Below are 13,686 nucleotides of genomic sequence, written 5' to 3' on the forward strand. Positions count from 1 at the left end.
CTGGTCTCCCTTCCTACCTCCCTGTTCTCTCCTCCCATCACCTGGTCTCCCTTCCTACCTCCTTGTTCTCCCTTCCTACCTCCCTGGTCTCTCCTCCCATCACCTGGTCTCCCTTCCTACCTCCCTGGTCTTCCTTCCTACCTCCCTGGTCTCCCTTCCTACCTCCCTGTTCTCCCTTCCTACCTCCCTGGTCTCCCTTCCTACCTCCCTGGTCTCCCTTCCTACCTCCCTGGTCTCTCCTCCCATCACCTGGTCTCCCTTCCTACCTCCCTGTTCTCCCCTCCCATCACCTGGTCTCCCTTCCTACCTCCCTGGTCTCTCCTCCCATCACCTGGTCTCCCTTCCTACCTCCCTGGTCTCTCCTCCCATCACCTGGTCCCCCCAACTACCTCCCTGTTCTCCCCTCCCATCACCTGGTCTCCCCTCCTACCTCCCTGGTCTCTCCTCCCATCACCTGGTCTCCCTTCCTACCTCCCTGGTCTCTCCTCCCATCACCTGGTCCCCCCACCTACCTCCCTGGTCTCTCCTCCCATCACCTGGTCTCCCCTCCTACCTCCCTGGTCTCTCCTCATTTGCTCACATTGTATGTAGACTTATTTTTCTACTGTATTATTGACTGTATGTTTGTTTTACTCCATGTGTAACTCTGTGTTGTTGTATGTGTCGAACTGCTTTGCTTTATCTTGGCAAGGTTGCAATTGTAAATGAGAACTTGTTCTCAACTTTCCTTCCTGGATAAATAAAGGTGAAAAAATGTAAATAAATAAAAACCACCCTGTCCTCCCCTCCTACCCACCTAGTCTCCCTGTCTCCCCTCCTACCCACCTAGTCTCCCTGTCCTCCCCTCCTACCCACCTGGTCTCCCTGTCCTCCCCTCCTACCCACCTAGTCTCCCTGTCTCCCCTCCTACCCACCTAGTCTCCCTGTCCTCCCCTCCTACCCACCTAGTCTCCCTGTCCTCCCCTCCTACCCACCTAGTCTCCTTTCCTACCCACCTGGTCTCCCTGTCCTCCCCTCCTACCCACCTGGTCTCCCTTGTCTCCCCTCCTACCCACCTAGTCTCCCTGTCCTCCCCTCCTACCCACCTAGTCTCCCCTCCTACCCACCTAGTCTCCCTGTCCTCCCCTCCTACCCACCTGGTCTCCCTGTCCTCCCCTCCTACCCACCTGGTCTCCCTGTCTCCCCTCCTACCCACCTGGTCTCCCTGCCCTCCCCTCCTACCCACCTAGTCTCCTTTCCTACCCATCTGGTCTCCCTGTCCTCCCCTCCTACCCACCTGGTCTCCCTGTCCTCCCCTCCTACCCACCTGGTCTCCCTGTCCTCCCCTCCTACCCACCTAGTCTCCTTTCCTACCCACCTGGTCTCCCTGTCCTCCCCTCCTACCCACCTAGTCTCCCTGTCCTCCCCTCCTACCCACCTGGTCTCCCTGTCCTCCCCTCCTACCCACCTAGTCTCCCTGTCCTCCCCTCCTACCCACCTGGTCTCCCTGTCCTCCCCTCCTACCCACCTAGTCTCCTTTCCTACCCACCTGGTCTCCCTGTCCTCCCCTCCTACCCACCTAGTCTCCCTGTCCTCCCCTCCTACCCACCTGGTCTCCCTGTACTCCCCTCCTACCCACCTAGTCTCCTTTTCTTACCCACCTGGTCAAAATCAACCTAATCTTCTACATGCTGCTGCTAATAACTCTATATTGGAAATACTGGGATTGAAGTAAAATTGTTTCCAGAGATCACATTATTTAACTAGGCAAGTCAGTTAAGAACAAATTATTATTTACAATGACGGCCTTCCAAAAGGCAACAGGCCTCCTGCTGGGACTAAAATAAAATATGCATTTTGGACAAAACACACATCACAACAAGAGAGACAACACAACACTACATAAAGAGAGACCTAAGACAACTACACAGCATGGAAGCAACACATGACAACACAGCATGGTAGCAACACAACATGACAACAACATGGTAGCAACACTTGACAACACAACATGACAACAACACAACATGACAACAACATGGTAGCAACACAACATGACAACAACATGGTAGCAACACATGACAACACAGCATGGTAGCAACACAACATGACAACAACATGGTAGAAACACATGACAACACAACATGACAACAACACAACATGACAACAACATGGTAGCAACACAACATGACAACAACATGGTAGCAACACATGACAACACAGCATGGTAGCAACACAACATGACAACAACATGGTAGCAACACATGACAACACAACATGACAACAACACAACATGACAACAACATGGTAGAAACACAACATGACAACAACATGGTAGCAACACATGACAACACAGCATGGTAGCAACACAACGTGACAACAACGTGGTAGTAACACATGACAACACAGCATGGTAGCAACACAACATGACAACAGCATGGTAGCAACACAACATGACAACAGCATGGTAGCAACACAACATGACAACACAGCATGGTAGCAACACAACATGACAGCAACATGGTAACAACACATGACAATACAGCATGGTAGCAACACAACATGACAACAACATGGTAGCAACACAACATGACAACACAGCATGGTAGCAACACAACATGACAACAACGTGGTAGCAACACAACATGACAACAACATGGTAGCAACACAAGATGGTAACAGAAAAAAACATGGTACAAACATTATTGGGCCCAGATAACAGCACAAAGGGCACGAAGGTAGAGACAACACCAACAAACGAACATAGTCCAAGCACACCAAGACAGTCGGGAAGAGGGACGAACAAAACCTATTCCCCCTCAGAAGACAGAAAACATTTGGCATGGGTCCTCAGATCCTCAAAAGGTTCTACAGCTGCACCATCGAGAGCATCCTGACTGGTTGCATCACTGCCTGGTATAGCAGCTGCTCGGCCTCCGACTGCAAAGCACTACAGAGGGTAGTTAGTGCGTACGGCCCAGTACATCACTGGGGACAAGCTTCCTGCAATCCAGGACCTATATAATATGAGGTGTCAGAGTAAAGCCCATAAAATTGTCAGAGACTCCAGTCGCCCAAGTTAACAACAACAGCTCCTCTAGCCTTGTCAACACCTCCTCTAGCCTTGACAACACCTCCTCTAACCTTGACAACACCTCCTCTAGCCTTGACAACACCTCCTCTAACCTTGACAACACCTCCTCTAACCTTGACAACACCTCCTCTAACCTTGACAACACCTCCTCTGACATTGTTCCTGACTCTTACAATAAAAGTCTAATTTAAACCCTTCTTGGTCCCAGTCCAAGTGAAACATGGATGTCATGGCATTGCCCTTTATCTGTGTGTTACCAGGCACCTTGGAGGAACTATTTCACTCACAAACTGTTTGTCTCTCTCCCTCTCTGTCTGGGCTACCTCTGCAGGAGGAGCTGAATGATGTCATAGACATGGGCTACGGCCTGGGACCCTGGGCACATGATCTACTCCACTTAACACATCATAGACCCGAATAAGAAAACACATGTGGGAAATAGCCTACCCACACTGAGACAGCTGAGCTTCATTAAAACATTAATTTAATGTATTAACCATTACAGGACTAGCCTGATTCCAGATCCATAGAAACCATTACAGGACTAGCCTGATTCCAGATCCATAGAAACCATTACAGGACTAGCCTGATTCCAGATCCATAGAAACCATTACAGGACTAGACTGATTCCAGATCCTTATAAACCATTTCAGGACTAGCCTGATTCCATATATCAGTTTCTAAAAGTTTAACCACGTCCTCATCTAGCCTAACCTTTGGGCTCCCGAGTGGTGCAGCAGTTTAAGGCACTGCATTTCAGTAGAGGCGTCACTACAGACCCTGGTTCGATTCCAGGCTGTATCACAACCGGCTGTGATTAAGCGAGCGGCGCACAATTGGCCCAGCGTCGTCCGGGTTCGAGTTTAGCCGGGGTAGGCCGTCATTGTAAACAAGAATATGTTCTTAACTGACTTGCCTAGTTAAATAAAGGTTAAATCAAATCAAATTAACATGTTTGTGGTTCCCACCAGTTTGATTTAATCTTTTTTTTTATTTCTGAAAAAAAAAGTGTTTCTCACAGTTGTCATTGAAATACTATTTCCTTTTTTTTCCCAGCAGAACTGAGGAGAGAATGACTGTTAACAGGCCTCATGTACTTCAACCACTATGGGGAGGGTGGAAGGGGACAGGGAGGAGGGGTGGGTTAGGCTACTTACTTTAGGGCGGTAGGGGGTTTGTCAAACACAGCTGTTCAATCACACTTTCACACCAAGCTTCTCTTTCGCATAATTAAATAATAATAAATTAAATTAATTAAATTACATTTGAAGGGGCTTTATTTGCATGGGTAACATGTGTTTACATTGTCAAAACAAAAGTTAAATTAACCAGAAATTAACATCACAAACAAAAGTTTAAAAATAATAAAGACATTTCAAATGTTATATCATGTATATATTCAGTGTTGTAACGGTGTGCAAGTAGTTCAAGTACAAAAGGGAAAATAAATAAACATAAATATGGGTTGTATTTACAATGGTGTTTGTTCTTCACTGGTTGCCCTTTTCTCGTGGCAACAGGTCACAAATCTTGCTGCTGTGTTGGCACACTGTGGAATTTCACCCAGTAGATATGGGAGTTTATCAAAATTGGGTTTGTTTTCAAATTCTTTGTGGATCTGTGTAATCTGAGGGAAATATGTGTCTCTAATCTCTATCTCTCAATTCAAGGGGCTTATTGGCATGGGAAACATATGTTAACATTACCAAAGCAAGTGAGGTAGATAATATAGAAAAGTGAAATAAACAATAAAAATGAACAGTAAACATTACACATACAGAAGTTTCAAAACAATAAAGACATCTCTCTCAAACCTTCTCTCTCTCTAACAGTCTGCTATGCCAACATGAACCCCTACTGGAAGAAGTAGCCATGTGGCTACAGTTGCAATTAAAGAACCACACCTTTAGCGGTCTGTTCGCTCTCTCTGAATAACAGTATTTATTCTAGCAGTCCCTGGGGGCTTAACCAACTGTTGCCTCACTCTCACCCAGCTCTCTCTCTCTCTCTCTCTCTCTCTCTCTCTCAAAGTTTGGTTGAAGGATTAAAAAAAATGTAATTCTATTATCGCGAGAGGAAAGCCAGTAAATCGTCGACCCCAAGGTGGGCGTCCTGACCACTAGCGCACAGCAGACTAGCGGAGGAGAAGCAACGGATCGGTCAGTCCCCTAACCCCCGGCTCTGCAACAAGGGACTGCCTGAAAACCCACCGACGACATGGAGTATCTGCCGTTTGTTGTTTTATTATGTTTTTCCTGGGTACAGTTTATCTCCAACTCAGCAGAAAGCAGTCAACAGCCATTTCCAACAGGTAAGCGGTTTAGGCTATTATTAAACTCTTCTGGTGCTATCGCCAACACTTTATTTTTTATTTTTTTTACATTCCACTGAATTGAAAACGTTTTGTCTTGATTTTGATACTTTCTCTACTTATTAATAGTTTATCTCCTAATAAATGTGCTTATTTTCTAAAAATATTACTTTATTATCTTGCTATCGTGAGCGATGTCTCTATCCACTGATCTGTGATCAATGTTAAAGAGATGTTGTATTCAGCAAATACATCATACGTGAGGAAGCGCAGGTTCACCGTAGCTGCGCTCGGTGTGGGAAAATGACATATCTGCTGTGTTTGCGAAGTGGAACATGGTGATGTCAAAATTACACGGTAGCGTTCTAGGACTTTCTCTCGAAGGGAGAATAAATGTCTGCGTCTGCGGTTTCTCACATTTTCAGCCTTAAATGAATGTTCTGGTTTAATTTATAGTGGAGCGCAACTTGTATCTCCCTATAGGAAATGTTTTCGAATCCAAATCCAAATAACAATGTAATCTAATATTAAGATGTAGAAAGTTACACTTTACCAGTCGCCTGTAGAAGTATTCTGTAGTTACCAACACACATTTGGTTTCAGTGTGTTTTCTATCTTGAATGAATCTGTATAGGTTTGCTATAATGCTGTGCTGCAAACTGAATGAGAAGGCCACCTTGTTGGAATTAGTACTAATTCTACTGAATCCTCTCTGTATGTGAGCACAACTTCTGCCTAGAGGTCTTGACCCTTATGGCACAGGCGATAGTGTATTTTCCATTTGCCCTACCACCACGGTAATTACTGGTTCAATCCCTACTCCAGCTGCCCCAACCCTAATCTCGTCCACCAGCAATTGAGGCTGAGGACAAGGACGCCATCCACCCATCGCTCCATCCTAATCGTTTGATCATATAGTGGCCTCACAATAAGTGGCCTCACAATAAACCAGTCAACACTCCATAATAAAGCAATTGTACAGAGAGGGAGTGCCAAATCACTTTCTTAGCACGGTTGTGCTGCGCACCGCGGCTGGTCTGCGGTACGGAGGCGGCTGAGCCGCGGTACCAGACGGAGTAGAGTACCGTAGATCAGCACAGCCGTGCTAAAAAAAAATAACAAATTTTACACAACCTCGAGTGTTCAATTTCTTTTCTACAACGGGTTACCAATTAAATTAAAAACATTATTTTGATCAATGTATGCGTAGGATACTATTTCATCCCTCGAAGAAAATATAAGCCAAGTCCCGACACATCTATGACTGCTAGTCAACCGGCTGGCCGTTCCTTCTATCGGTCAGGTTGCCAGAAACGTGACCCAGTCGTGAAGTCTTTTTTCGTTCTAAATGTTCCATCTCTCCCTAGCCGACTATGACTAACACGGTCACGTCAAACCGTGCAGCTAGAATGACAGCCAAGTAGCTTCATTTCATTTAGTTTGACTGTTTTTCTGTTCTTTATTGCTTTGTGTATGTCCATTAAAAATATATATTTAATTTTTATTTTGACTGAGTGAGCAAAGATGTCCGTCTCGTCCTGCCACCTTAATTCTCATTAGGACAGTGAAACAAGGGGAAATCATGTCTAGACGCTTTTTACAGTGGAGAACAAGTGAATTTCGTTGACCGGTTTGTCCTGATGAGCATCAACTTATCATATGAAATAGAAAACAAGATGTCTATTATTATTTTTTGGCTTCATGGGTTTACCCGTGCTAAGCAGGTTTGTGTTTTAGTATGGCTTAGACTGACGAACATGGACCCCGGTCAAGTTCAACCTGCTACTAAATACAGAAGTTAAGACCTCACAGCTCAGCTGTTCAGAGTGGGAACTGGGGTATATTTCGGTATAGTAGACTCAAGGAAACCTCCCCAGAAGAGTTATAACTTTACTGTACTTGTCTGAAAAACTCCTTCGTTAATAAACATGCACATGTCACTAAATTGCTCTGTCAATTACTCGGTAATAATTTCAGTAAAACACAACTGCTTAGGAAAAACAGGGCTGCTTGTTAAAGCCTCTCAGCCCAGAAGCCAACTGCTTAGGAAAAACAGGGCTGCTTGTTAAAGCCTCTCAGCCCAGAAGCCAACTGCTTAGGAACACAGGGCTGCTTGTTAAAGCCTCTCAGCCCAGAAGCCAACTGCTTAGGAAAAACAGGGCTGCTTGTTAAAGCCTCTCAGCCCAGAAGCCAACTGCTTAGGAAAAACAGGGCTGCTTGTTAAAGCCTCTCAGCCCAGAAGCCAACTGCTTAGGAACACAGGGCTGCTTGTTAAAGCCTCTCAGCCCAGAAGCCAACTGCTTAGGAAAAACAGGGCTGCTTGTTAAAGCCTCTCAGCCCAGAAGCCAACTGCTTAGGAACACAGGGCTGCTTGTTAAAGCCTCTCAGCCCAGAAGCCAACTGTAGCCATACATGTTGTGAGACTCTGCATCATGACAGCTGTATGTTTAGACGCAAACTACTGCTACTACTTAACAGTATAGTGGTGTTGTGAGGTCAAGGGAAACTACAGCCCCCAGAAGCCCTTTCTCTCTCTCACACACACAGTAAGCCATTTATGTCGTAGCCCCTCCCCCTCTGTTATAGTTTAGGGGCGGGCGTGCGGGCGGGGGCTAATTAGACCCTCCGATAGCCACTTTCTCAAACCAGCTACACTGCAGAACAAAACATCTCTCTGAAAAAGGCTTTCAGTTGGCATATTGTATTACATTGGACGTGATGCAACCAGTGTCTTTGGTAGTAGCCCAGGGCTTTGGCTCAAAATAACAATGTAAGCTTATCAGTGCCATTTCTATAGTCTTCCACCTCTTTCAAAGGAATGGTTGAATCTGTCTATAAACGCTGTGTGTTACAGGACAAGCATCTAACTGTTCTCAATTCTGGAAACTGAACTGGGCCAGGGAGACACTCTGAAACATCTACCTGTTCACACTGAACTGGGCCAGGGAGACACTCTGAACCATCTAACTGTTCACACTGAACTGGGCCAGGGAGACACTCTGAACCATCTAACTGTTCACACTGAACTGGGCCAGGGAGACACTCTGAACCATCTAACTGTTCACACTGAACTGGGCCAGGGAGACACTCTGAACCATCTAACTGTTCACACTGAACTGGGCCAGGGAGACACTCTGAACCATCTAACTGTTCACACTGAACTGGGCCAGGGAGACACTCTGAACCATCTAACTGTTCACACTGAACTGGGCCAGGGAGACACTCTGAACCATCTAACTGTTCACTCTGAACTGGGCCAGGGAGACACTCTGAACCATCTAACTGTTCACACTGAACTGGGCCAGATAGACACTCTGAACCATCTACCTGTTCACACTGAACTGGGCCAGGGAGACACTCTGAACCATCTAACTGTTCACACTGAACTGGGCCAGGGAGACACTCTGAACCATCTAACTGTTCACACTGAACTGGGCCAGGGAGACACTCTGAACCATCTAACTGTTCACACTGAACTGGGCCAGGGAGACACTCTGAACCATCTACCTGTTCACACTGAACTGGGCCAGGGAGACACTCTGAACCATCTACCTGTTCACACTGAACTGGGCCAGGGAGACACTCTGAACCATCTACCTGTTCACACTGAACTGGGCCAGGGAGACACTCTGAACCATCTAACTGTTCACACTGAACTGGGCCAGGGAGACACTCTGAACCATCTAACTGTTCACACTGAACTGGGCCAGGGAGACACTCTGAACCATCTAACTGTTCACACTGAACTGGGCCAGGGAGACACTCTGAACCATCTAACTGTTCACACTGAACTGGGCCAGGGAGACACTCTGAACCATCTAACTGTTCACTCTGAACTGGGCCAGGGAGACACTCTGAACCATCTAACTGTTCACACTGAACTGGGCCAGATAGACACTCTGAACCATCTACCTGTTCACACTGAACTGGGCCAGGGAGACACTCTGAACCATCTAACTGTTCACACTGAACTGGGCCAGGGAGACACTCTGAACCATCTAACTGTTCACACTGAACTGGGCCAAGTAGACACTCTGAACCATCTAACTGTTCACTCTGAACTGGGCCAGGGAGACACTCTGAACCATCTAACTGTTCACACTGAACTGGGCCAGGGAGACACTCTGAACCATCTACCTGTTCACACTGAACTGGGCCAGGGAGACACTCTGAACCATCTAACTGTTCACACTGAACTGGGCCAGGGAGACACTCTGAACCATCTAACTGTTCACACTGAACTGGGCCAAGTAGACACTCTGAACCATCTAACTGTTCACTCTGAACTGGGCCAGGGAGACACTCTGAACCATCTAACTGTTCACACTGAACTGGGCCAGGGAGACACTCTGAACCATCTACCTGTTCACACTGAACTGGGCCAGGGAGACACTCTGAACCATCTAACTGTTCACACTGAACTGGGCCAGGGAGACACTCTGAACCATCTAACTGTTCACACTGAACTGGGCCAGGGAGACACTCTGAACCATCTAACTGTTCACACTGAACTGGGCCAGGGAGACACTCTGAACCATCTAACTGTTCACACTGAACTGGGCCAGGGAGACACTCTGAACCATCTAACTGTTCACACTGAACTGGGCCAGGGAGACACTCTGAACCATCTACCTGTTCACACTGAACTGGGCCAGGGAGACACTCTGAACCATCTACCTGTTCACACTGAACTGGGCCAGGGAGACACTCTGAACCATCTACCTGTTCACACTGAACTGGGCCAGGGAGACACTCTGAACCATCTAACTGTTCACACTGAACTGGGCCAGGGAGACACTCTGAACCATCTAACTGTTCACACTGAACTGGGCCAGGGAGACACTCTGAACCATCTAACTGTTCACACTGAACTGGGCCAGGGAGACACTCTGAACCATCTAACTGTTCACACTGAACTGGGCCAGGGAGACACTCTGAACCATCTAACTGTTCACACTGAACTGGGCCAGGGAGACACTCTGAACCATCTAACTGTTCACACTGAACTGGGCCAGGGAGACACTCTGAACCATCTAACTGTTCACACTGAACTGGGCCAGGGAGACACTCTGAACCATCTAACTGTTCACACTGAACTGGGCCAGGGAGACACTCTGAACCATCTACCTGTTCACACTGAACTGGGCCAGGGAGACACTCTGAACCATCTACCTGTTCACACTGAACTGGGCCAGGGAGACACTCTGAACCATCTACCTGTTCACACTGAACTGGGCCAGGGAGACACTCTGAACCATCTAACTGTTCACACTGAACTGGGCCAGGGAGACACTCTGAACCATCTAACTGTTCACACTGAACTGGGCCAGGGAGACACTCTGAACCATCTAACTGTTCACACTGAACTGGGCCAGGGAGACACTCTGAACCATCTAACTGTTCACACTGAACTGGGCCAGGGAGACACTCTGAACCATCTAACTGTTCACTCTGAACTGGGCCAGGGAGACACTCTGAACCATCTAACTGTTCACACTGAACTGGGCCAGATAGACACTCTGAACCATCTACCTGTTCACACTGAACTGGGCCAGGGAGACACTCTGAACCATCTAACTGTTCACACTGAACTGGGCCAGGGAGACACTCTGAACCATCTAACTGTTCACACTGAACTGGGCCAAGTAGACACTCTGAACCATCTAACTGTTCACTCTGAACTGGGCCAGGGAGACACTCTGAACCATCTAACTGTTCATACTGAACTGGGCCAGGGAGACACTCTGAACCATCTAACTGTTCACACTGAACTGGGCCAGGGAGACACTCTGAACCATCTAACTGTTCACACTGAACTGGGCCAGGGAGACACTCTGAACCATCTAACTGTTCACACTGAACTGGGCCAGGGAGACACTCTGAACCATCTACCTGTTCACACTGAACTGGGCCAGGGAGACACTCTGAACCATCTAACTGTTCACACTGAACTGGGCCAGGGAGACACTCTGAACCATCTAACTGTTCACACTGAACTGGGCCAGGGAGACACTCTGAACCATCTAACTGTTCACACTGAACTGGGCCAGGGAGACACTCTGAACCATCTAACTGTTCACACTGAACTGGGCCAGATAGACACTCTGAACCATCTAACTGTTCACACTGAACTGGGCCAGGGAGACACTCTGAACCATCTAACTGTTCACACTGAACTGGGCCAGGGAGACACTCTGAACCATCTAACTGTTCACACTGAACTGGGCCAGGGAGACACTCTGAACCATCTAACTGTTCACACTGAACTGGGCCAGGGAGACACTCTGAACCATCTAACTGTTCACACTGAACTGGGCCAGGGAGACACTCTGAACCATCTACCTGTTCACACTGAACTGGGCCAGGGAGACACTCTGAACCATCTAACTGTTCACACTGAACTGGGCCAGGGAGACACTCTGAACCATCTAACTGTTCACACTGAACTGGGCCAGGGAGACACTCTGAACCATCTAACTGTTCACACTGAACTGGGCCAGGGAGACACTCTGAACCATCTAACTGTTCACACTGAACTGGGCCAGGGAGACACTCTGAACCATCTAACTGTTCACACTGAACTGGGCCAGGGAGACACTCTGAACCATCTAACTGTTCACACTGAACTGGGCCAGGGAGACACTCTGAACCATCTAACTGTTCACACTGAACTGGGCCAGATAGACACTCTGAACCATCTAACTGTTCACACTGAACTGGGCCAGATAGACACTCTGAACCATCTAACTGTTCACACTGAACTGGGCCAGGGAGACACTCTGAACCATCTACCTGTTCACACTGAACTGGGCCAGGGAGACACTCTGAACCATCTAACTGTTCACACTGAACTGGGCCAGGGAGACACTCTGAAATATCTACCTGTTCACTCTGAACTGGGCCAGATAGACACTCTGAACCATCTAACTGTTCACACTGAACTGGGCCAGGGAGACACTCTGAAATATCTACCTGTTCACACTGAACTGGGCCAGGGAGACACTCTGAAACATTTAACGTGTGGCTCACAATCTCCACATCAAACAGCCTCTGTCGCTATTTAAAGATGTCTTTACGATGGAATTAAAAGGCTTTATGAGCCCCTATCAACACTTGGCTGCAAACAATGAAGAATGAATGAAGAATGAATGAAGAAGACTGGCCTTTATTTTAACTTAAACTTTCAACAAAGCTGAATGTGTTCATCTGAGATTTTCACTTTCATTGACAAAGAAAGATAGTTTTTAGTTTTATACTATGAAGGAAGTCCATATGTCCTCTATGTACTATCTGTCCTCTATATACTCTCTGTCCTCTATGTACTCTCTGTCCTCTATGTACTCTCTGTCCTCTATGTACTCTCTGTCCTCTATGTACTCTCTGTCCTCTATATACTCTCTGTCCTCTATGTACTCTCTGTGCTCTATGTACTCTCTGTCCTCTATGTACTCTCTGTCCTCTATATACTCTCTGTCCTCTATATACTCTCTGTCCTCTATGTACTCTCTGTCCTCTATATACTCTCTGTCCTCTATATACTCTCTGTCCTCTATGTACTATCTGTCCTCTATATACTCTCTGTCCTCTATATACTCTCTGTCCTCTATGTACTATCTGTCCTCTATATACTCTCTGTCCTCTATATACTCTCTGTCCTCTATGTACTCTCTGTCCTCTATATACTCTCTGTCCTCTATATACTCTCTGTCCTCTATGTACTCTCTGTCCTCTATATACTCTCTGTCCTCTATGTACTCTCTGTCCTCTATGTACTATCTGTCCTCTATATACTCTCTGTCCTCTATATACTCTCTGTCCTCTATGTACTATCTGTCCTCTATATACTCTCTGTCCTCTATATACTCTCTGTCCTCTATATACTCTCTGTCCTCTATGTACTCTCTGTCCTCTATATACTCTCTGTCCTCTACATACTCTCTGTCCTCTATATAGTCTCTGTCCTCTATATACTCTCTGTCCTCTATATACTCTCTGTCCTCTATATACTCTCTGTCCTCTATATACTCTCTGTCCTCTATGTACTATCTGTCCTCTATATACTCTCTGTCCTCTATATACTCTCTGTCCTCTATGTACTCTCTGTCCTCTATATACTCTCTGTCCTCTATATACTCTCTGTCCTCTACATACTCTCTGTCTTCTATATACTCTCTGTCCTCTATATACTCTCTGTCCTCTATATACTCTCTGTCCTCTATATACTCTCTGTCCTCTATATACTCTCTGTCCTCTATGTACTCTCTGTCCTCTATATACTCTTTGTCCTCTATATACTCTCTGT

At 46.6% G+C, this 13,686-nt stretch overlaps 1 protein-coding gene across 3 annotated transcripts in view; it reads left to right on the top strand.

Annotated features, from left to right (window-relative positions):
• The first annotated feature begins 5,146 nt into the window (after positions 1-5,146).
• plod2 (procollagen-lysine, 2-oxoglutarate 5-dioxygenase 2) overlaps positions 5,147-13,686 on the top strand; it is a 111,636-nt gene continuing 103,096 nt past the window's right edge. For 2 of the 3 annotated variants that reach the window (XM_036934659.1, XM_036934661.1), the window contains exon 1: positions 5,154-5,384. In XM_036934659.1, the coding sequence (XP_036790554.1) occupies positions 5,291-5,384 (94 nt within the window). In that variant the 5' untranslated portion in view covers positions 5,154-5,290. Of the gene's footprint in view, positions 5,385-13,686 lie in introns of all 3 variants that reach the window. The other variant, XM_036934660.1, reaches the window with a different exon arrangement.

This window comes from Oncorhynchus mykiss, chromosome 11, assembly GCF_013265735.2.
Source record: "Oncorhynchus mykiss isolate Arlee chromosome 11, USDA_OmykA_1.1, whole genome shotgun sequence".
Classification (NCBI taxonomy): domain Eukaryota; kingdom Metazoa; phylum Chordata; class Actinopteri; order Salmoniformes; family Salmonidae; genus Oncorhynchus; species Oncorhynchus mykiss.